The 26393-nt window shown below is 35.6% G+C and overlaps 1 protein-coding gene across 1 annotated transcript in view; it reads right to left on the bottom strand.

The window, feature by feature from the left end:
• ANTXR1 (ANTXR cell adhesion molecule 1) overlaps positions 1-26393 on the bottom strand; it is a 331895-nt gene that overhangs the window by 129030 nt on the left and 176472 nt on the right. Inside the window, exon 13 of the mRNA XM_044660903.1 lies at positions 16434-16529. Within this exon, the coding sequence (XP_044516838.1) occupies positions 16434-16529 (96 nt within the window). The remainder of the gene's footprint in view (positions 1-16433; positions 16530-26393) is intronic.

Genomic DNA, 26393 nt, shown 5'->3' with positions numbered 1-26393 from the left:
CATTCAAATTGGACACCTTGTTTTACATTTTCCTCCTTCTCCTCTTCATTTTCTTCTTCTTCCTTCTCTTCCCCCTCCCATTTCTTTCCCCTTCTTCCTCTTATTCTTCTTCCATATAAAAAATCTTTCTAATGGATATGAGGTCACATTAACCAAACAACTTTTCTCTGGAAAAGAGAACCAGACTATACCAATTTCTTTTCAAAGAATATTACTAAGCACCTACTTCTATATATAATATTCTGTTTTAGGTACTGGGATTACCAAGATGAAATGAGACATAATTTTAGATTTGGACTCAAAAGAGATCCGGGCTTTAATTAAAACCTAGCAAACAGTTCTTTATTGGCTACAAATATATTTTTTGATTGGCTGCAAAAGCCATGAAGGAGAACTAGAAAAAACTCAGATAACGGAAACTAATGTATGTAAAGGCTTTTACCTAAATAAATGGATTTGATGTAATACCTCTGAAATTAAAGTTTTGCATATAAATAATTACTCAATAAATAATATGCTTCACATATATATATGTATATACATATATATCTATGAAAAATAGCCTCATGCTAATTTCCTAATTGAGTAATGTTGTTTTTGAGACAATAGCCAATGAGCCACCATCTTTCTGGGTTAGACTTGAAATTGCAAGGAGCTTTTGGAGAGTATTTCCTGAATCTTAATTATTTTGAATATTAACTTCCTGGTCTATGACATTGCTTAAAAAATCCTTTATCTGCAAGATATACTATGTATCTACCAGAAGTAGTCAAATAATGACCAACTTTAGTCTGACACTAGCTACAATAAGGCTATGCAGGGTTCTGTATATAATATAGGACGGTATCTAGGGCCATACTTGATAGCTTGGTGACCCTACACAATTCCCTTGACTCCTCTGAATTGCACTTAACTTATCTATGAGATATAGATAATGGCATTTGTACTACCTCCTTCACAGAGATGTTTTGAACCGCAAAACTCTATAAAATGTGTTTATTATTATTGGTATTCTCAAGAGCTTATCATCTAAAAGGGAAAAATATAAATGATTTAAAATCAGTATGTGACTAGTGCAAAGGAAAGTGTGGCGGAAAGTTTAAGGACTGAGAGAAGGATTATGAAATTTAGTGTACACTGGCTATGCAAATTAATGCTTTTAATGGACACGGAAATCTCTTTGGAAAGTTGAATTAAATAGACTGTGCTTTTTTTCTCTCCCTATCACTTCCTCTGGTGTTGATGAGGTAGTAATATTGTTCATTGTTTGAGGCAGCTAGGTGGTGCAATGGATGGAATTCCAGACCTAGAGTCAGAAAGACTCACCTTTATGAGTTTATATATGATCTCAGACATTTACTACCTGTATGACCCTGGATAAATCACCTGTTTGCCTCAATTTCCTGTTTGTAATATGTTTTCCCTCAATTTCCTCATTTGTAATATGAATTGAAGAAGGAAATGGAAAACCATTTCAATATCTTTGCCAAGAAAACCTCAAATGGGGTCAAAAAGAGTTGAACAAAAGCAACTATTCTGGTTAGTAAATTATCTGTACTTAAATGACTCCTTGGTGGCCTTAACTGGTTAATAACTTCTTGAAAGAGAGTGGGCTAGTTTATTATTTCTGTCTTTGGAGTAAAGCTAAGCGTTCCATTTATTTAATTACAGGGCACCTTTTTTGAAGGAAAGATTGTTCCTGAGGTGAAGAATTTAATTTCAAAACTACTGATTAAATTGGCTCAAGCAAATGCAATAAAATGTATTTAAAAAACAATGTACAATATAGTGAAACTTTTTCAAGTGGAAAATCTAAATATTTTTCAAATCCTGCAGGATGTTTCAGGCAATTAAAATTAAATATTACAAGCTTTTAAAAATTGAACATATTTACTTGAAGTGTAAAATCGTATATTTGAGCACGAATTTGCCATATGTTCAAAGACATCTGGATCCCATGAATATTATCTGCAATATTTTTGTTTCTTCCTTTTTTGTAGGAATTTAAATAAGGACAGTGGGGTCACTAGGAATTTAACTTTGTTTTTGCAAATGTAATTTCATCCTTTAAAGAATACTTTTATTTTTAATTGGCCATGTTATTGTGGCATCAAAACACGTTTATGTTGTAATTTAAGATTGATTTTTGAGGAAAAATTGATGGCATTATTTTTCATCTTTTTATTTCCTTAGTGCTTCTGAAAAACAAAATTTAAATATCATATACCTGATGCATATTTTATACTATTAAAGAAATATCATTTTAGAAAAATTTAAGTTCATATCATTTGCCTATTTATCAATTAGGGAATAACTATTATTATTATTATAAATTTGAAATTTTTAATAATTTGCTTATATGTTTTGAAAATAAGAACTTTATCAGAGAAAATTGTTGCAATGATTTCCTCCAGTTTACCTACTTTACTTCTGATATTAGCTGCATTTGTTGTTTGAGTAAAAACTTTTAAATTTTAGGTAATAACAATTATCCATTTAGCTTCAAAGTCATTCTCTAGCACTTGTTTGGTCATGAATTGTTCCCTATTTATTAATGTGAAAGGAAATTTCTTTTTTGCTTTTCTAATTGCTGTATGATGTCACCTTTTACATCTAAGTCATATGTCCATTGGAGATTTTTGTGATGTATTGTGTAAGATAAAAGTATATACATTTTTTTCTGGCAAACTGCTTTCAAGTTTTCCCAGCAATTTCTGTCATTTAGTGAGTTCTTCCCCCTAAAATTTGGCTTTTCATATTTATCAAACATTAGACTGCCATGTTTGTTGTCTTCCTACTCTGTTCCACTGGCCTCTATATTTCTTAACCAATTCTAAATTGTTTTGATGATTTCTATTTTCTAGTGTATTTTGGTATTTGGCACTTGATATTTAGTCCCCTCTCTTTTTTTCACCTTTTTCATTATTTTCCTTGAGATTCCTAACCTTTTATTTCCCCAGATGAAAGTTATTATTTTTTCTAGCTCTATAAAATGATTCTTTGGTACTTTTATTAACATGGCACTGAACAAATAACTTGGATAGTATTATCATATTTATTATATTGTTTGAGCCTACCCATGATAAATTAATATTTTTCTCTTTATTATGTCTGTTTTTATTTCCACACATGGAAAAGTGCTCTGAATCACTAATGATTAGAGAAATGCAAATTAAAATCATACAGGTTCTATCTCACCTTCATAGGATTGGCAAAAATGATAAAAAAAAAAGAAAATGACAAATATCGTATAGGCTTCAGGAAAACAGGCACATTAATGTATTACTGCAGTTGTAAAGTGGTTTAATCATTCTGAAAAGCCACTTGGAATTATGCTCTCCTAAGTAACATTTAAAAAGAACTGATAATGAAAATAATAACCATGTTCTCACAGAGTGATGATAGACACAGGGCAAAGAATGAGACATGTTTTTGGATATGGTCCATCTGCTCATTTATTTTGCTTTGGTATTTCATACTTGTTACAAGGGTTTTTTTTCTTTTCTTTTCCGATGAGGAGGGAGAGAAAATAGAGTTCTCTTGATTAAAAAATTAAATTAAAAATAAAAGAAGTATTATCTTTAAATAAATAATGTCTACAGAATTTAAGTTATGTGAAAGATGAAAATATACCATACAGAGGCTTAGGGAATGTATTGCCACACAAAGTATTTCAGTTTTGGATGGTTCTACTTGTCTTAAATTCAATATTCAATATTAATTCATTAACTTAAACTTATCTTCCTAAAATTTCTTCCCATTGGTTATAGTTCTACATAAACCATTTAATCCTTTCCCTAATTTATAGCCATACTTTCAAACAAGACTGCTCTTAATATGCTACTTGTATTACAGTTTCCCAGTAGTTCTTGTCAAATAAAAAGGCCATTCCCAAATGTTCTTAGAATCCTCAGATACTGGGGTGCTGAATCCAATTGTTGCTGATGTGTTTTATCTATTCAACTTTTTTGTTTTTTAAACTAGTACCAATTTTTCTGATTACTACTTTATCATACAATTTGTGGTCTGGCAGTATAATTTCTCTTCATTCCAACTTTTTTTTCCTCATTATTTCACAAGAGATGTTAGAACTTCTGTTCCTACAAATGAAATCTATTACTATATGGTCCATCTCTAATAAAATACCTGTTGGGTATTTTGATTGGTATAACACTAAACATTTAAATTAACTCTGTTAATGTCATCAGTTTTACTATATTGTTAGGGTCCAAGCTTGACCACTGAACATCCCTGCAATTATTTAGGTCATGCCTTATTTCCTTAAGGAGTATTTTCTAATTGTATTTATATAAGCCCTAAGTTTCTTACTGAATTGACTTTCATAAATTTCATATTTTTTGTATTTATCTCGAATTGGATTTCTCTCTTACTTTCTCCTTAATTTTATTATTGTCTAGTAGAAATATTGACAAAGTTGATGGATTAATTTCATACCCTGCTACTTCATTGTAGATATTTACTTTCTCAATTTTTTTGATGACTCTCTAGGGCAGTGTTGGCAAACTTTTTAGAGATCATGTGCCCAAATTGCAACTTCAAGCTGCCTGTGAGTCTCCTCCATTACCCAGATAGGGGAGGGAGAAAGTGCTCAACGAGTGAGGCTGATGAGTTTGTGCAACTTTACCTCACTTAAATTCAATTCACAAGCATCACAGAAGGATCATCTGAGAAACATATATGTATATATAGATTATGTCTTTCATGTTTCCAGTTCTTTGTGATCACAAAGAGAGCTGCTATCAATATTTTGGAACATATAAGTTATTTTACTTGTTCCCTAATCTCCTTGGGAAACAGAGCCAACAATGTATTTCTGGGTCTGAGGGTATCCACAAATCTAGAACTCTTTGGGTGTAATTCTAAATTGCTTTCCAAAATGGTTGGATTTCAGTTCACAGTTCAACCAACAATATATCAGTTGTCTTCATTTTCCCTCCAAGATGTCATATTGCCCTTTTGTCACTTTAGTCAATTTAATGGGTGTGAGATGATTTCTTAGAATTGTTGGCTTCTTTGGCTTCTCATACATTGGCATCTTTGATATCTGATTAAGCTTTAGGTGCTTCCAAAGACCTGCTTCATCTTCCTTCATGGCCTTCGGAACAAGTTGTATTTCTCTAATCAGTAATGAGTTAGAGCATTTTTTCATATGTTCATTTATGATTATGATTTCTTCATCCAAAAATTGATGTTCATATATTTTACCCATTTATCAGTTGAGGGATGAGTCTTATTCTTAAATTTGACAAAGTTCTCAATATATTTTAGTTATGAGACCTCTATTTGAGAGGCTGTCTATAAAAATATTTTCCCCCAATTTTCTGCTTTCCTTCTAATCTTTGCAACATTTAATTTTTATTTTATAAAAGATAAAATAAAATAAATTATAAAGTAAATTATAAAATGAAATAAATTATAAAAATAAAAATTATTTTATTTGTACAACACCTTTTTAATTTAGTATACTCAAATTACCCATTTAACATTTCACAATGCTCTCTATTTCTTGTTGACTCTCATAAATAAGATAGGTTGTATGTTCCTTGTTCTAATTTACTTATGATAGCTTCTTTTATGTCTGGACCATGTATCCATTTTGACCTTATGTTTATTTGTGTATAATTTTTATTACATATTTAATACATTTTTCTGATTCTGAACTAGGATAATTATTGCGGGAATAGATAGGAGAAGACAAAAAGCAGAGATAAGACTGAGCTGACTTGGTTATTCAAAGTATATAGAGAATGGTGTAAAAGGAAGATGTAAGGATGATTCCAAGGTTTTGAAATGGAGTGTTTGGGAGGATTGTGGTACTAATAACAGACAAATAAAATTTTGACTAAATAGTCATGAGTGAACCAAAATGAAACTCTGAGTTTTTTCAAAGATGGTCCAAGTGACTTTAAATTGGATTTACTGTGTGTAATGTAACATTAAAATAATCCTGGCTGTTTTATTACAAGCTATAAAGCTGTGATGGCAAACCTATAGCACATGTGCCAAAAAGGGCATGCAGAGCCCTCTCTGTGGATATGTCTGCAGTCACCCATAAGAATTCATTACTAGAAAGCCAAAGGGACTCAGGGCAGAGCTGCTTCCCTCCCCCTCTCTATCCACCTGAGGATATTCTTCACTTCACTCGCCCTTCTACCCAGTGGCCCAATGGGAGTGCTTCCTCCCTCTCTTGTCTGGGGTAAGAGGGGGCAGGGCGCAGCATGCAGGCTCTAGAAGGCTCACAACTACTACTATAAAATATGGACAGAGCATTTATGATTTACTCAAATAACTCTCTTGTTCTTTGCTCACTGTCTGATACATAAACCCCCAAAGGGGAAGAATGAATGAAGTGACATATTAGCTCTATTGGATGACTTTTGCTATGGCCAAGTTCTGTCTCTAAAAATGAAACTTGAACTAAGATTTGGATATCTTTTAGTTCTTTGCTTCTCTATTGAAAAATAATAACAATCCTTTTCCTACAGTGTTTTAAGGTTTTTAATTTGATTTTAACACAAAACCTCTGAGAAGCAAGTGGTCTACCCACTACACGAAGCCTTTCTTGGTTCCCTTTCAATGTTTTCTTGTTTTTATTTTGTATGTATTCATCTATATACCCTAATAGAATATAAGCTCCTGGAGGGCAGGATGTTTTCAACTTTTACTTTTGTATTCCTAAAACCCGATAAAGTGCCTGATATTATAAATGTCCAGTAAAGTTATAATTTGGAATACAGAAGGATGAAATAGATTTAGAGGATGGAATACAGATATGAGGAACTTAAAGAGAAGGTAGTATTACATGATGTTAAATTTAGATTTTCTTAAAGTGGATCTGTATGGACAATACACTTCACTGAATGGAAGGAACTTTAGAGAGCATATAACCTAATCCTCCAGAGTGACAGATGAGTACACTGAGTTCCTGTTAGGTAAATGACTTATCTGGGGACTTAAAGTCAAACTTTCTGCCTCCCAAGTGTAGAACTCTTTGCATCACACTTTTTTTCCTCACTTACCACTTATCCTTAAAATTTCCCAGGTGCTAAAATGGACATGAACTTAATTATACTTAATCTGACTCCAACTTATTTCTCCAACTCACAGCCTTCCCTCTAGTTAGGCTAAGAGCTTCACAATCAGTGCTTTTCCTGTTCATGTACCCAGAACCCAAGATAAGGACTACCATAGTACAGTACAGTTCAGTTATTCATACTTTATTTAAAAAATGAATATTTAGCAATATTTTAATTAATTAATTAATTTTAATAAGTGGGACCTCATTCAATCTCAGAAGAATTAGTTTAAATTAGCACTATTTGTAAATGAAATTATTTATGGAGCCTTAAAAGTCTCTGAGTATGTTCTAAATATTCCATTGTGAATTATTTAATTCCTAACTGAATACTTTATTCAATTAGCAGAATCTTTACAGAATATGAAGGGGCCCCAGAGATCCTCTAGTAAAATTTATAACTAAATAGGAATCCCTTTTTAAAATATTCAGTTTCTTTCAGTTCAATTTATTCATTAGACATTTAATCTTCTAATTTATGCCAGGCACCACTGGGGATACAAAGATAAGAACAAACCAATTCTTTAAAACAAAAAAATCATCCCTGAAAGGATGATTCAACTTTCACTGGGAGACCTCTTTTGATGGGAAACTCAATTCCTCCTTCCACTCTTCTATAGTAATGAAGCTTTTCATTTTAACTGAGTTAAAATCTATCTTGAAACAATTGCCAATGATATTTCTAATTCTGCCTCATGTGGCCTCACCAAACATCCACTTCTCCATGACATTTCTTCAAATATTTGAATTCAGCTCACATGTCTCACAGAAGTCTTCTCTTAAACTAACCATCCACAGTTCTTTGTGTGGTATGGTCTTCAGGACTCTTACCATACTGGTTGCCCTCCTTTGTACATGCCCTCATTACAGTCCTTTAAATTGAACATAATACTGCAGATGTGTTTTATTCAGGATAGAATACAAGAAACAGGACCATAACTGTCCCGCTCGAGACATGATGAGTCTATCAGGAAAGCTGTATTTTGAGTTAGATTGTTTTTTGGTGGTCACCTTGTTACACTTTTGATTCTTATTGAGCTTGAAGCTAAATAAAACTGCCATCTTTTTCTGGGAAATGTTGTTTAGCCCTTTTTGTAGTTGTATTGTCGATTTTTTTTAAACCCAGGTATTGGACTTTATATTAACCCTGATTGAATTCTATCTTATTAGACTTCTAGTTTGTTCAGAACTTTTGGGATCTTGACTCTGATCCTGAATATTAGCTATCCTTCCAACTCTGGCATCAATGGAAATATTAAGGAGCAATCTCTTTCCACTTTCTGTAACTTCTGGGTTGATCATTTAAAGTACTTGAGTCTTTGGGTCCTTGCTTAGATAGTAGTGATGTCTAGATTTTTAGTTACATAATGCATAGCATGTCTAATTTAGGCAGCTTCTCAAAAAATTATGGTAAATGTTGTATTTTAAGTGATGGCTTTGATACCATTGTTAGTGGACATGGTATTGGCATGTTGAAATCTCCTTCATACTAAAAATAACATCCTCTATTTTGATTGCAGAATCTTAAAATAATGATTTGTATAGAAACCAAGGGAAAGCGAAACATATTTGGCATGGTAAATATCCAGGAATGGATAAAATGCAAGTTGCTTGAAAATTTAAAAAGGTTTTTTTATCTGCACAATGAAAAACAATATTAATCTTAATTTTTAACACACAATTGGGCTATTACTCAGCAAAGAAGTATTTAAAATCCAAAGAACTTTACATTGTAAAAAGTTTTTCAAAGGCTAGTGCCAAGAAATAAAAATTCTTAAGAGACTAAGCTTAACTTTCAAGTGACTTTTGGCTTCCAAATAATCCTAAATAATCTTAAGAGTATTTAAAAGGACAAGTTCATTTCTGTGTAAAGTTAGTTGAGTGGCAATAATTGAAGGATTAATTACTTCATATGTACAAAGAAATTTAAAGCCATATAGCCGAGTTATTTCTACCTTTTCCTTTCTGCTTTTCTTCTTGAGAAAGGGGGTGTTTGGTGGGGATGGAGGGAGGTTCTTCAACATATGCACTACCTCACCAATAGAACTGACAATGCCTTTCAGAAGAGCTACATGGGACATACATGTATTTGTCCACATGACTGGAGATATAGGTAACCTCGTATAATTCATCATGGGGGTGTTAAAGGAAGAACCACCCCTCCTTCTCTGTCCCTCTCTTTCTCTCTCTCTGCCTCTGTCTACCTCTGTGTATCTCTATCTGTATCTTCCTTCCTCTCTCTCTCTCTCTCTCTCTCTCTCTCTCTCTCTCTCTCTCTCTCTCTCTCTTCTTAATGACATAGCTATAGCTGCCAAGGAGCAGTTAGATGGCACAATGGATAGAGTGCTGGGCCTGGCTTCAAGAAGACTAATCTTTGTGAAAAATCTAGTTTCAGACATTTATTAGCCATATGACCCTAGGCAAGTCTATTAGCCCTATTTGCATTGGTTCTTCTGTAAAATAAGCTGGAAAAGTAAAAAGCAAACCATTCCAGTATCTTTGCCAAGAAAACCCCAAAATGGGGTCATGGAGAATTGTACATGACTTTAACAACTGAACAACATTAGCTGATTTGCCGAGATTTCTGATATTATGTAGTAAGACTATTCTATGAATGTACTTTTAACTCTATGGCTGGGAAAGTTTACTTATCCACAAAATAAAGAAATTGTAATAGGTAACACCTTATTCTTGCTCGCCTCACATTTCCATGGCCAAATATTGTCAAATAGTTTGTATAGTATTGGGATTAGATGTTCTTTGAATATTTGATAGAATTCACTTGTGAATCCATCAGGCCCGGGTGATTTTTTCTTAGGGAGTTCTTTGATGGCTTGTTCAATTTCTTTTTCTGATATGGGAATATTTAAGTATTCTATTTATTTTACTATTAATCTAGGAAATTTATATTTTTATAGATATTCATCCATATCACCTAGACTGCTACATTTGTTGCCATATAGTTTTATAATTGCCTTGATTCCCTCTTCATTAGAGGTGAGGTCTCCCTTTTCATTTTTGATACTGTTAATTTGGTTTTCTTCTTTCCTTTTTTTATTAGATTGACTAGTACTTTGTTGATTTTATTTGTTTTTTTCAAAGTACCAGCTTCTAGTCTTATTTATTAATTCAATAGTTCTCTTACTATTAATTTTATTAATTTCTCCTTTAATTTTTATGATCCCTAATTTAGTTTTCATCTGGGAATTTTTAATTTGTTTATTTTCTAACTTTTTGATTTGTATGTCCAATTCATTGATCTCTGCCCTCCCTAATTTGTTAATATATGCACTCAAGGATATAAAATTTCCTCTGAGTCCTACTTTGGCTGCATCCCACAGATTTTGGTAGGATGTTTCATCATTGTCATTCTCTTTGATGAAATTATTCATTGTTTCTGTGATTTGTTCTTTAACTGATTTTGGAGAATTATATTATTTAATTTCCAAATGCTTTTTGATTTGCCTATCCATGTACCCTTACTAATTATTATTTTTATTGTATTATGATCTGAAAAGGTTACATTTATTATTTCTTCTCTTTTGCATTTGTTTGCCATGTTTCTATGTCCTAGTACATGGTCAATCTTTGTGAGTGTACCATGTGCTGCTGAAAAGAAGGTGTATTCCTTTTTGTCCCTATTAATTTTTCTTCACATATCTATTAATTCTAATTTTTCTAGGATTTCATTCACCTCTCTTACCTCTTCCTCATATATTTTTGGTTTGATTTATCTATATGTGACAGAGGAAGATTTAGGTCTCCCACTAGTATAGTTTTACTATCTATTTCCTCTTTGAGCTCTGCCAGTTTCTCCTTTAGAAATTTGGATGCTATACTATTTGGTGCATACATGTTGAGTACAGATATTTCCTCATTGTCCACACTACCTTTTTATCAGGTTGTATTAACAGGATGTAATTACCTTCCATATCTCTTTTAATCATATCTATTTTTACTTTGGTTTTTGTCAGATATCACAATTGCAACTCCTGCCTTCTTTTTCTCATTTGAAGCCCAAAATTTGCTCTGTCCTTTGACTTTTACGTGGTGTATGTCCACTTGCCTCATGTGTGTTTCTTGTAGACAACATATGGTAGAATTTTTTTTCTAATCCACTCTGCTATTTGCTTCCATTTTATGGGCGAGTTCATCCCATTCACATTCAGAATTATGATTGTCAGCTGTTTTTTCCCCATCATTTTAATATCCTCTCCTAGTTCTACCCTTTCTTCTTTGGTATTTCCTTTTAAACCAGTAGTTTGTTTTTAATGAGTCTCCCTTATCTCCTCCCTTAGTTTACTTCCCCTTCTTCCCCCTCCCTTTTCGTTCCCCTCTTATTATTTTTTAAAGCCTATTAAATTCCCTCCTCTCTCTTCCCTACATTTTTGAACTCCCTGCCCCACTACCCACCTTGGCTTTTCCCTTCTGATTTTCCCAGTAGGGTAAGATAGAATTTGATATCCCAAAGGATCTAGCTGTTCTTCCCTCTCAGAACTGATTCCACTGAGAGTAAAGTTTAAGTATTTCCTATTAATACTCTCTTCCTCTCCTTCTTATAATAGTATTCATCTCCTCCCCTTCTCATGCACCTCTTTGTGTGGTATAGATTATCCTATTTTTCTTATTCCTTCAAGTTTGTCTTGGTGCCATCTTCTATCCCCCACCCTTTTCTTTTTTGCATATCGTCTTAGACAATTTAGTACTCCTACCTCTCCCTACAAATAATTCTTCTAATTACATTAATAATGGATACAATTTTTGAGAATTACACATAACATTTCCTCACATAGAAATACAAATAATTTGATCTTATTAAAGCCCCTAAAGAAGCAAATTAAAAAAGAAAAATATTTTTTTCTTTCCCCTCTCTTTCTTATTTACCCTTTCATGTTTCTCTTGATTTTTGTGGTTGGACATCAAACTTTCCCCTTAGTTCTGGTCTTTTATTTACAAATACTTGAAATCTTCTATTTTGTTGAATGCCGATACTTTCCCCTAGAAGTATATAGTCAGTTTTGATGGGTATGTGATCCTTGGTTGTAGACCCAGTTCTCTTGCCTTTCTGAATATTGTATTCCAAGCCTTAGGATCTTTTAGTGTGGAGGCTGTCAGATACTGTGTAATCCTGATTGGAGCTCCTTGATATCTGAATTGCCTCTTTTTGGCTTCTTTGTAGTATTTTTTCCATAACTTGGAAACTCTTAGATTTGGCAATTATATTCCTTGGAGTCCTCTTTTGAGTATTTAGTGTAGAAGGTGATCTATGAATTCTTTCAATGTCTATTTTGCCCTCTTGTTCAAGAATATCAGGGCAGTTTTCTTGAATAATTTCTTGTAGTGTGATGTCCAGATTTCTCTTTGTTTCTGATTTTTCAGGAAGACCAATAATTCTCAAATTGTCTCTTCTAGACCCGTTTTCCTGGTCTGTCATCTTGTCATTGAGATATTTCATGTTTCCTTCTATTTTGTCACTCTTTTAACTTTGATTTATTAGTTCTTATTGTCTTGCGAGATCATTGGCTTCTACTCTTTTAACTTTGATTTATTAGTTCTTATTATCTTGCGAGATCATTGGCTTCTATTTGCCCAATTCTGATCTTTAGAGACTGGTTTTTTGCTATAATCATTTGATTTTCCTTTTTGAATTGATCTATCCTGTTTTTCATGGTTTCCTGCTGTTTAATTTGGGCCTCCAATTTGCTTATCATTTCATTTGCTTTTTGGGCATCTTTCTCCAATTGGGAGTTTGTCTTTTAAACTGTTAATTTCTTTTTGAGCTATTTCTCACTTTTCTTGCCAGATCTCTTCCATTTTTCTCATGATCTCAGATTTGAACTCTTCAAGAGCTTGTGACCAATTTTCATTTTTTGGAGAGGGTTTGGATGTGTTTATTTATTTGTCCTACTCTGCTGTCTGCTCTGTGGTCAGGATTTTTTCTCCGTAAAAATTATCAAGTATCAGTGCTTTTCTTTTGTTCTTTCTGGTGATTATTTCTTGGGCATTGCTTGCCATCACTATGCTGGTTTTTTCTTCTCAGCCAGAAGTCTGAGTGAGGTGGGAAGGCTCTCTGTGTATGGAGCTTTGGAGCAGTTTTTGTCTGAGGCTACTTTACGAGTCCCAGTGCAGCTTCTGTCTGCTATGTATCTGCTATATGCTGCCCCTCTGAACTCTATTCCTAAGCCCAAGGTCTGTGCTCTCTAGCCTCCTGGGGTCTCAAGTCTAGCTGTTCTCAGGGTCAAGCCTCCTGGTGGTCCCAGTCAGCTGCCAAGACCCCAGAGATTGCCCCATGCGTGCTCTTCTGCCTAAGGCTCCTTTATGAGTCTCAGCATGCTGCTTCCACTGTCTATCATCCATCAGCTCTAGGTCTGTGTCCATATCCGTGCTTAAGGTCTGTGCTCAAAGTCTGTATTCTTTAGCCTCTTGGGGTCTTAAATCTTGCTGCTCTCAGGAGAAAGCCCCTGGTGGTCCTAGTTAGTTGCCAAGAACTTAGTGAATGCCCCATGCTTGCTCTAACTCTTGCGCGCTGGCTCTGGCACCCTAGATGTGGTGGGGTGAAGATTGATCAGCTCATATTTTAGTGGGAGCTATTTCACCCCCTTATAGGGTGGGAATGCCCAAATCTCACGTACCTTTGATGCTGCACTCTATTGTGGAGTCCCTTTGTTCATCTAGATCTGGTTTTTGTGTCCTTTTTAGGTATCATGTATGGGTCAGTTAGAAGAGTTAAGCACCCTGCTTCTACTCTGCAGTCATCTTAACCTGGAACTCCTTTATAAGCTTTCTAATTGGTCTTGCCATGTCTCTCCCTATTCCAATCCATTGTCCTCTTGGTTGCTGTTGTGATTTTTCTAAGTATAAGTCTGACCATGTCACTCCCATGCACAAGGATCTCTAATAGGTCCCTCTTATTTCTCATTTCTCTCCATGCCTTTGCACTGCTTACTTTCACACTGGAAGTGCTGTTGTTCCTCAACTAACCTAGTAATTTCTTTAGTTTCTTTTATAACTCATTTCAAATTTCATCCATAGGAGTTCTTTCCGGGTTCCCTCAGCCCTATTGGCTAAAATCTTCCTTTTGCAGATTAACTTCATCTATTCTCCATATATTTTATATGTACTTAGTTATTTGCAAGTTGACTCTCCCAATAGAATTCTGCTCCTTGAGATCATTGCCTGGTGTACATATGTGTTCATGCATATTTATGTGTGTGTGTTGTATTTATTTAGAGGCATTTTGGTGGTGCAATGGTTAGAACATTGGGACTAGAGTTAGAAAAGTCTGAATTCAAACCCAGCTTCAGGCACTTACTAGCTGTGTGACCTGGGTAAGTCACTCATCTGCTATTTGCCTTGGTTTCCTCAACTGCAAAGATGGGGATAATAATAGCACTAACATTCCCAGGGATGTTGTGAGGATAAAATGTGTTAATATTTTAAAGCATTTTGTAAACTTTAAAAGTTCTACATAAATGCTAGCCATTAGGAGTAATTACTTGCTCGCTATTAAATACCTGAAGAAAAAATACTAATGGACATTCAGTACCTTCCACCAACCCAGCATTCAGCAAGAGGCTTTTGTTTAAGAATTGCGGAATTGAATATATAATTTTTTGAGGGAGGATCAATATGTCCAATAGCCTATTAGAGGACAATAGTTTATGAAGGCTATGATAACACAGTCCAAAATAATAATAATAATAATAATAAGTCAAAATCCTTGGCCAAGTTACTCAAACCATCCTTCACCTTGGTAAACAAATAAAACAAGTGCATGGGATTCATTGCTTTCCAACATCCTTTATAATACTAAACCTATGCACCTAGAAATCCTTGATTTTTCAGATGAGTAAGGTGACCTCTGAGGGAAAGTGACTTGCCCATGTATGCACATGGAAACTCCAGGATTCAAACTCAGGTTCCTTAACTCCAAATCTAGTGTACTTTTCACTAAATCATACTATCTTATTCAGAGTATTATGGATAGTACAAACCAACTTGAAGTATTGACATTTTGGGAATATCCATTTTGGTTCTTTGCATTATCTATCTCATTTGGGTAGGAGTAAATGACTTTTCAAATCTCTTTCGGTATAACCTTGCTCAAACTTTATTAAAAAAATTTTAGGACACAGGTGGTATAGAAAATGGAAAAATATGGATCTCTTTACTGCTAAGACTTCATGATCTTATTATGCAATTATTCCTGCTTTTCATTTCCTGGTGTTTCATAAAGTTGCTGGTATAATTTATACTGAGGCAGGAGACCCAAAAGCCTTAACTGTCTTTGTAGTCTTTCATCTCTCTCATCCATTTATCACATTACTTCTTTACTGAAAATAATTTCACTGCTTCCTCATTGCCTGTTGAGTAAAGAATAAATTCCTTTGGTTGGCTTTCTAGGCCTTCCACCATATTGTTTCAAGCCACTTTACCACTCTTATGTTCCTTTACTTCCCTTCATATGTTCCTTCCAAACTGGACTAAGTTTCACCATGTTATTGATCCTGCCTTCTCCCATTTCATGCTAGAATAGACTTCCCCTCCATTTCTTTATGCTGAAGTTCTTCTCTTCTTTTAAGACCTGACCTCAGATGCTATTTCTTTGAAGTTTATATTATATTCAAAGATATAATAATAATGATAATAATAATGTAATTATTCTGGCCTTATCTTGCATAGAGTTTTTCCTAGACCAAATTTGCATCTATTTCATCCTTGTCATATCATTAATATAATAATAGTTAACATTTAATTCGTACTTAATATGTGCGAAGAACTGTGCTAAATGCTTTTTAATTTTCTAATTTGATGTTCATAGCCTGTGAGGTAGTACTATTATCACCCCCATTTTACAGATGAGGAAACAGAGGCAAAGAATTTAAGCAACTTGCTCAGGTCACACAGCTGGTAAGTGTATGGATTCAGATTTGAACTTGGGTGTTCCTAAATGCAGACCCAGTCTTGTATCCATTGTGCTAATAAGCTGTCCTCATTATTATTTGTGTCTCTGTCTCCCCCCACCCCTTTTTACTTTTAAGGTACTAAAGAATAGCATCTGTTTTGTAACAATGTGTCTTTCCAATGCCTAGCTTTGTGCCTTGAACATAGTAGGTATTTTTAAAAATTTGCTGCATTGAATAGAGATTATAACTGTGTTTTCTTTAAATCTTTACTTTCCTCTTTTTTGTCCTATAGAGCAAGGTTGCCCTCAATGTCCATTTTAATCAGATTTCAAATGTAAAATATGACTTTGTCCTGTACCTCCTAATAGCTTGTCAACTGTTATACTTATGGTAGCAGCAATTGTGAGGGGTGAGGATCCTGGGACACTTACCACTGTGCAGCAAAGAGGCCAAAACCACCAAAGAAGAACCAGGGCCAAGAGCAGGAAGAGAATCAACAGAGCAATTGCCAGGATGGTGCCATCGGACTGCAAAGGGAAGGAAGACAAATTATTTTTAGAACTCATGGAGAAAACAAACCATTGGGAATGGTCAACTCTTTGTCACTTGCACAGAGCTCTAATGTCTTTTTGAATGACTTTTGGTAGTTTTCTCATTTGCAAAAAAAGCTGGAGAAGGAAATTTGCCTTGGTTTCCTCAATCGCACACCTATAATCCCTGCAAACCAGAGGCTAAGACTAGAGGATCTTTTGAACAAAGGAGCTCTGAGATGCAGTGGGCTAAGCTTTCAGATGTCCACACTAAGTTCAGAATTAATGTAGTGAATCCTTGGGATTTGCCTATGGGGATTGGGGATTTTCCTGGTTGTAAAGCATAACATATCAAAGTTCTCAAGCCGATCAGAATTAAAGTTAAAACAGAGCAGTCTTGGGCTCTAGCAAGAGGAAGCATAACTACAAGCATTTGATATGAGTAGAGTGGAAGCAATAGGTAGGGCTTCTGGGGTCTTTCTCTTAACCTTCTTTGTTCCTGCCAGATCCACACAAGAGCAAAGCCTTAGTTCTATCTTTGTGCTCTTCTTTCTCTGTCCTAGAAGGCCTATGTAAGCTGTTTTAGAAGACAGAAACTTTTGCATATAGCTGAGAGTCTTAACCCTACTATTAAGTGCCCTTTAGAGATTATCATCATTATACAATCACAGAGTCATCAAATCTTATACTTGTAAGGATGGAGAATGATAATCTAGTCCAAGCTATTGGTGACCAGGAGAATAGGAGTATTTTGGACCCTTGTTTTCTCTCTGCTGTACCTCTCTTCTTCTTCCAAAGGGCTGAGGGAACTCATCTCTTTCTGTTCTGCTTCTCCTTTCTTTCTGTATTTGATCCCATATTGACTTCCAGCTTCATCCAGAGAAGATATCTATGTAATTCTCCTCTTGAGTTATCTTCAAGATTTTCAAAATTGGCAAAGAAGCAATTTTTTCTTATTGTAATCCAATGGGGATAGCTTTGGTTGAGGGCCAGGAAGTTCAAAGCCCGCCAAACTAGTATTGGTCCATTTTATCAAGGTTTGCCAGAATATCAGGTTATGTCAGAAGGAGCAAAAAGCCTCAGATGTACAGGTGGCTGTAGGGGTAGACCAAGTACAGTGGGTGGGTGGTTTCCTCAAGGGTCATATTTCTGGTAGGAGGCCCAGCCAAAGAGCCCCATCTAGATGAGGGAAGTACAAAGGGAGAGATAGAAGAAGGAAGGGAAGGAAGGGAATAAATGTTGGGAGGATGTTTTCAAGTAGCATTTCTCCCTTTAAATAATGGCCATGGAATTGGTTAACTACCCTCTCTGCTAAGGAATCTTTTCAGGAATATTATTCTTTTGGATATCCACAAGGAATAAACATAGCCCCAAGGAAAGAAAACAGAGGCAGGCACATGATAACAGGGTGAACTACTGTGGCTGAAATAAAAACTGTCATGGGACTTTTAGGAAAAACTCTAGAACTCAAAAAATTTATAGTCCAAAGATAATGACCTCAACTGTTGCTTGGAGATGATCTTGAGTTCTATACTATAACCCAGGTTTGCTTATTTCCAGGCTTTGTGTTCTTTTGATAGGGCCAGTATGTTTATTCTAGACTCTGGTAAAGGTTGCCTGGAACTCCAGTACAATATCCTCCCTTGAAGATGATTCTGGGGCACTCTGGATTGTGACTAGGGACTCTGGATTCCAGGGACCTAGGGTTTCACTGGGCCAGTATGGCACTTATACCTTTTTTTCTTTAGCAAAGACTACCTTTTAATATGTAGGAGGCAGTGTTAAAAGGAGAACCCACAAAATGAAACTGTAGATCCTTGAAATAATTAGCCTAGTGCTAACCACACAGGAGAAGTTAAATAAATGCCTACTGAACTATACTAGAAGAAACACCATCTTTCCAATATGACATAAACTAACTTATGGTTTCAGATAAACTTTATAGCAGAAGAGAATTCTCATGGTGGTACAATGGAAAGATCCTACCCTGGAATTAGAAGACCCAGGGTCTAGTTTAAGTTTGGTTAAAAGAATCATATATCATGTTGTATATTAGAAAGATCTGAGATGTCACCTGGTCCAATCTCCCACTCAATGTTGCACGCCAACATTCTTGACATACACTACTTTGCAATGCAGGCTCTTCCATTGTTTAATAGTTTTAATCATTAGTAGCTTCTTCCATATTAACAATAGACATTAATATAATACTTTAAGGTTTATAAAATGCTTTGCTCCCAACACTATAATGTAGGTAGTATAAGTAGCTATTATTTTCATTTTTACAGATGCAAAAACTGAGGCTCAAGGAGGAAAAATTATTTGCCCAGAGTCATATAGCTAAAAAATGTAAAAACCTAGTTGTAATCCTGGGTCTTCTGATTCTAAGACTGACACTCTTTCCAATAAATAGACATGTGATTGTTAAAATCATTTCCTCTCTGTGTGTCTATATTTTTTTACCTGTAAAATGAGAGAGCTAACTATATGGTTTCCATGGTACTTTGCATTTTTTTCTAGGAGGCAGAATGGGCCACATAGCTGTCCAAGTAACCAAATTCAATCTGCTGCCTTCAGTCCTCTCCCAATAAGTCCTCCAGTGACTTCTTCCTAAGTTGCCCTTCTGGAGTTTTTATCTTCCTCAAGAATGCTCTAGGTATTTGTTTGAACCTTGTTTTTCCTCTCTAGAAAGAGTGGCAGTGTGTGATTCACCCAAGCTTCTGTCCTATGTCTATATTCTTTAGTGATATATTCTTTCTTGATATTCTCTTCTAACTCTAGTCTCTCATGCCAATCTCATTTGGGTCTCAGAGATAAGAAGTGACTTGTCCAAATCATACGACTTAGTTAATGACACAGGGTAGACTAGATATACAACTAGTAGGTCTCTTGGTTCTAGTCCCTTGATTCTAAAGACCTAGAATTTTTCCATTTTTCCATTTTTTCCATTTCCATTTCCATTTTTCCATGAAACTACCAACAGTCCAAAGGGAGCTTTCTGAGGGAAATTTCTCTTTGGAAAGTTAAATGAAACCACCTCAGTATTATTATCATTAATTTCTATAGTACTTGGAGGCTTACAAAGCACTTTCTTCACAATAATCTCATGGGTTAGACACTGAAAGTATTAATTAACCCTGTTTTACAATTGGGGAAACAGAAATGACCCATAGAAACATAGAATTTTCACATAGAAATTCATGACATTCCTTTGCTCAAAAACAAAACAAACAAAAACTTTAGTATATCTTTTTTATAAACCCTTACCTTCTGTCTTAGAAGGCAGAAGAGTAGAAAGGGCTAAGCAATGGGAATTAAGTGACTTGCCCAGGGTCACACAGCTAGGAAGTGTCCACCTAGCTGCCTCCTCTTTAGTAAATCGTTATTGCTTCCTGAGTAAAACTTGAACTTCTTAGTCTAGCATTCAAGCAAGATTCCAAAATTTGGTGCCTTGTCTTCAAAGCCTTTCCAGGCTCACCTCATCTTACTCTTCTCCACCTACCCTGTACAATACCTACTAAACTGGATGACATTCTGCCTCCCCTGCCCTCCTGCATTGATAGAGGGTTTTGTTTTGTTTTTTTTCACTTGAGAGTTCCTTACATGAATGAAGTGATCAGCACACTCCCTAGTGTTGACCCCCAGAACTAATAAAGGGCAGAGCCAGATCTCCCATTCTGGTGTCCTGACTCTAACTCCAGGGCAGTATAGACTGCTGGCTACTCTTTCTCCAGCTGTGTGAGTGCTTTCTTTTAGAGCCTTCTGCCATGTGATTGCGAAGGGCTACATTCCATTTCTTTTTTTTAAAGTTGGATGAAGCCTGAACAGCTGGTCTCTGCTTACTGCTCATAGGAATGAGTATGGGGGAGGGACACGATGACTTCTTTTTTGTTTTGAAAGCTATCCAATGCTTTCATTGCTAAGAGGTTTTGGATGTTCAGGTCCAGAGACCCAAATTCCCTCTCTTTCCTACAGCACCCGTTTGTTCCTCTGATCATGGAATGTTACTGAGAAGATCTAGTCCCACCTACTTATTTTACAGAGACTCAGGCTAGACCAAGATGATGAATCAGGCAGGTCTTCTGAGTATTCTCGGGCTGTGTATTCTGTGTTCTTATCCCATGTGGTTTCTCTGATCCTAGGAACAGCAGTGCCAACTTTGCCCTCTTAATTCCCCAATGAGCTGTGCATGTTTGGGTTAAGTAATCAAATTAGTCACCAAATATTTATTAAGTGTCTATTCTGTGCCAGGGACCATGGATCCAAATATAAAGTAGGAAACAATCTCTACTCACAAAAAGCTTGGGTTTCAATGGAGAAGATAAGGATACACATAAGAATATATGTATGGAAGAAATATAAAGAGAAAATGACTAATAAATCCAAAATAGTTAAATATCAGGAAACTTGGGAAGGAAGGTACTAGCCCTTGGGGGGAAAGGATCAGAAAAGGCTTCAGCTAGAAGCCAGTGATTGAGCTGTGTCTTGGAGGAAAAGAGGAATTCTTTGAGCTGAAGGTAGAATATATTTTAAGCATGGAGGGTGGCAGGCCAGTGTAAAAACATGGAGATGAGAGATGGAGTTGCGTGTGAGACACAGCAAGTAGGAGGGCATGGATGGACCATAGAATGAGTAGAGGGGAGGAGAATGTAAGAAAATTGGAAAGCTAGAGAAGGACCACATTGTGAAGAGCTTTAAATGAGAAACAATTTATTTTAAGCTAGGCAGAATATGTAGCGCCCAGAGTTTTTTGAATAAGGGATGGCAGGGTCAGACCTACACTTTAGGAAAATCACTTTGGTAGTCACTTTTCTAGCAGGCTGATGGAATCAGGCAGCTGCCAGTGGTTGCTGGTCACTTCCCCACTTCCTCCTCTTCATCATTAAAGGCATTACTTATTCCAGTTCTAGAATGTATCATCTTAACATTCAGTGAAATATCCAGGGGGCAACAAAGCTATTATCCTTATGTAAATAGCTCTCTGCTTGACTGAGCACGCCTGGACTCTTCTCTCTCCATTGCTTCCTCCATGTTTCGGTATAGGTTTCTTACTCAGTTTAGGACAGAGCTTGGAGACACATGGTGTGGAGGAAAGAGTACTGGAGTTAGTGAGGAATATGAGGTTCTGGCTCTATCGCTTTCTCAATGTGTGGCTTTGGGCTAAGCTATAGCAGTTGAATACATCTGGTCTTGCTGAACTCTAGTGAAAATTGTAGAATTTACCATCCTAGCTAAGACAAGTTTCACCAAAACTATAATCAGGGGACAAAAGTATGAAATACATACAATAAGAGCATTTTAAAAAACCCTTACTTTTTTCTTAGTAACTACTCTAAGACAAAAGGGCAAGGGCTAGGCAAATGGGGTTAAGTGATTTGCCCAGGACCACACAGAAAGAAAGTGTCTGATTCAGGCCAGATTTGAACTCAAGTCCTCCTGACTCTAGGCCTGACACTCTATCTGAGCCACCTGGATGTCAGAGTAAGAACATTTTAAAAATAAGATAATCCATGTGTATTCCTTAGAGAAAATATTAACCAACCAAGCTTGGAATAATGAAGTATGAAGGTCTCAAATCTGAAATCCTTGTATCTTTGTACTATATCATGACTACTTCCTTCCAATGAGTGTCTCTTAGACCTAATCCCCTCCTTTCTTTTTTCCATCACCCCATCTGAGTGAAGGTTGGTATTACTTATCACCAGGACTAGTTAAAAAGCCTTATGACTACTAGTCTCTACTCTTGCTTTTTTATCTTTTACAACACTGTCAGTTTAATTTTTCTAAATTAAGGTTTAAATAGGCCCTTTTCCAACCCAGAAACCTTGGGAAGTTTCCCATTACCTATTGTTATAATGAATTTCTGGGACAAGATGGATACCACTTTGAGTGACAAGATCTACCCAGGTGCCACGAGCCAAGGCCAAAAGTCAGTTGGAGCCAACCCTATAAATACCCATCATGCACAGCACAAGACAGCTCATTCTGGAGCAATCTTGGGTGGCTGGAGGTTCAAGAGAGGGAGGGTAGGCCCTATATCTGCAATTCAAATTCCTTGCCTGAGAGACCTAGAGAGCTATTATATCTACCATCCATAGAGCTGAGAGAGAGCAGTACCACTGTCATTCAAGAAGATCAACCACAGCCTTCCCTCTTCTTTGGCTTGGCTCCAGCCAAGTCAAGCCAGAGTTAGTGAGAGGGTGAAGAATCTCCAGCCTCTACCTGATCCAGCAACCTCTGTGGCTTTGATCATCTCCTTAGATAATTAGCAATAGCATTCCCAGATCCTCTGTCCTTTCCCTTGTTCCTAACCCTGTTAAGCCAGAATTAAATACAGTTGTTTGATACCAAGTCAAAGATTGAAGTACCTTTCCTGAATGGTGGATATATCTAAAGCCATTAGGAAGGGGAAGACAGTCACATAGTCAGACTCATTGTGTTATTCAATCAGTGCATTAATAGCCCATATCAACATTCAAACCAACCCCAGATTGAGGAACTAGAGAAGTTGACATCACATACAACTTCTCAGGGGTTCCCTGCCTGGGCAACTGTTGAAAGGAGGCAGCTTGGCAGGCTCAGTGCCTCAGAGCCTGTCATATGGGAGAGGCATAGCCTTTCTATTAGTAGCACTCACACAGGGTCAGTGTGTGTGTGCCCTCTCACCCCATTCTCTTTTAACACTATTTAATAAAATCTAAATTATTCATTTCTGAGAAACAAGGTTTTCTACAACATAACACCAGTCCAGTTTTTATCTCCTATTTCCCCTTACATAGCCAATGGCCTAATCAAAATTTTCTAGTAATTCCATGTGATTATAATGCATAAGGAACACCATCACATCTAAAGAACCAATATTGCCATTGACCCAAAAAGATAGGAAGAGATAAATAGTAGATAGAAAAAAGTCTGCAGTGTTGTGTCTGTGTGATTGTTGTTGCTCAGTTGCGAACATTTCTACTTTCTCCCCTGTACATCTCTAATCATGCCTTCCTTTGCCCAGAATATCTCTCCTCTTCCTTATCTCTCTCTCTATTTATTGAAATCTCAATGCTGGTGAGAAGTGAATCCAATAGGGGTACTTTAAGAGGGAAGAGGATGAGTGTTTGGGTTCATGAAACTCTCTGGAAGCAGAGAGATTTGGCAGAATGAGACAAGAGATGACTTAATTCAAGGAGTAATGAAATTATGGTAAAGAAGACCAGAGCTCAGATTCTACTTCAGATAATTACTAGCTATGTGACCCCAGGCAAGTCATAACTTGTTCCTACCTCAGTTTCTTCATCTATAAAATGAAGATAATAACACCTCAGCTATTATAATGCTTGAATGAGATAACAAATGTAATGTTCTTTTCAAAATGGAAAAGTAACACATAAGCATTTGCTATTAATGATAATATTCTATCTTGTATTATGACTATTTATGTACTTGTTTTCCCTTTTAGTTTGTAGTTGTGTGAGGGCAGGAACTTCATCTTTGTATCTTTATAGTTTTTATCAGTTTCCTCATTCTGCAAAATTGGAGAGATTGGACTAGATGACCCCTGCGGTTAGATTATAATTCCAAGATCATAACACAGTGCTTTGAACATTGTCAGCCATTAATATTTGAACATTGTCAGCCATTAATATTTGTTCAAATGAGTAGAAATGAATTCAACTTACTATATTAGTACAATGGTGGTCCATTTGAACTCAGTTGCGAACATTTCTACTTTCTCCCCTCTACATCTTTAATCATGCCTTCCTTTGCCTAGAATATCTCTTCTCTTCCTTATCTCTCTCTCTATTTATTGAAATCTCAATGCTGGTGAGAAGTGAGAATGATGATACTTCAATACTTTAATGCTTTTATGATCTAAATGATGTGGGTAATCTTTTCAAATGTACAGATTGATGCATACCTTCATATAATATTCAATTCTTGTCTGTGTCCTCCAATATATTAGCCATAGAATATTTACTGAATGTCATAGAGACTTTCTTCTAGATCTTTAAACATTCTCTAAGAACCAACTGTTGCATTCAGCCTGCTTTTATTCCTTATATCCACTGCATAATTGGTATATATAGTTTCTGTAAACCATTGCTTTTAATATATATATTTTATTTACATTTATATATTTTAATATATATTATTTAACATATATGCATACATATATACATTTGTATAAACACAGACCCACACACACATATATACATATATATATATAAACATACATGTATATGTGGGTTTAGGTTTAAGAAAGTCTGAAGGGAGAAAGACTTGGCAGAATGTGGCAAGAGACTATACCACCTAGCTGCTATATACATATATATGCAACCCTCTCTCTCATTTCTCTGTTTCTGTGTATAGGCTGATCCCATTACCTTATAATTAATCTATACATTTTAATAGACCCAGGACATGTTTCATAGCTATAGTTATAGATATAGATACAGATATATACTAGGTGGTACAGTGGATATAGAATTAGACTTGGAATCAGGAAGACTTATCTTCCTGAGTTCAAATCTGGCCTCAGATATTTCCCAGTTCAGTGAACTTGTTGGCCTCAGTTCCTCTTCTGTAAAATGAGCTGGAGAAGGAAATAGCAAATCACTTGAGTATCTTTGCCAAGTAGACCCCAAAATGGGGTCATGGAGAATTGGACACAACTGAACAACAACAGCCGCACACACACACACACACACACACACACACACACACACACACTGCAGACTTTTTTCTATCTAACATTCATCTCTTCATATCCCATTGGGCCATTGGCAATATTGGTTCTTTAGATGTTGTAGTATTTTTAAGCTTTATAGTTACTCATATAGGATTACTAGAAGAAAACTGTGCTAAATAAATTTCTTTTTAATTAGGGAACACCAGGAATAATTACAGTGAGAAAACAAAGATGGAACTATGATTATCAAAATTTGGAATATGGTTTAGGTCAGTCAGTGTAAATTATCTACTTCACGATTTTTAGGAGAAAGAAGAAAGTTCAATCATGCTTACCTCGTTTTGGAGCATAAAGCCTATTTTTGAAAGAAAGGAATTCAATAACTTGCCTTCAGACATTTCAAGTGAATATGTACTTTATGATTTAAAGTCCTATAATTTAATCAGCGTGGTACTTCTGTTGCTGATACAGACTGATGGCTTGCATGAATTCAAGTTTTAAAAAGTCACACCCACTGGCCATTTCTCTAGGGATGGGCCTCTCTGCCCTTGGCTGTGCTGTTTTTTTTCAGCCTTGGAAATGATTTCACTGACATAAGAAATGATAGCATGAGAGGAACAGTTTGTAAAAATTATCAAAACTATGTGACATTGAAAAAGCAATGCTCTATACAAAATAAAGAAAATATGATACTTGGAACTGAATTTAGGTCACTGCATAAGAAAATATTTTCCAAAAGAAAATTTTCATGGCATGCACTAAACTGTATAAGCAACTTTTCAAAGACCTTTAGAATGATACCCTGCTGCATTGATATTGTGCCTCTGCTTCCTATGATAAGTATAACTGATATTTAAATAACTGTTTAAGGTTAAAGAACTTTGAATATATTATCTTATTTGAACCTCACAACAAACTTGTTTGTGTAGTTACTACAGGTATTATGATCCAATTTTTATGAATTTTACATGAGGGTTTCCCAATTTGTATTTATTCTTTAAAAAAATCTTCACCTTCTGCTTAGTATCACTTCTAAGACAGAAGAGCAACAAAGGTTTAAGTGACTTGCTCAGAGCCACACATCTAGGAAATGTCTGAGACCAGATTATATCCCAGGTCCTTCTGACTCCAGTTTTAGGACTTTATTCACTATGCTATCTAATTATCCCTTTTATATTTTT

Source organism: Gracilinanus agilis, chromosome 2, assembly GCF_016433145.1.
Source record: "Gracilinanus agilis isolate LMUSP501 chromosome 2, AgileGrace, whole genome shotgun sequence".
In the NCBI taxonomy this organism is placed as follows: Eukaryota; Metazoa; Chordata; class Mammalia; order Didelphimorphia; family Didelphidae; genus Gracilinanus; species Gracilinanus agilis.
This window is presented reverse-complemented; position numbering and strand designations above follow the sequence as displayed.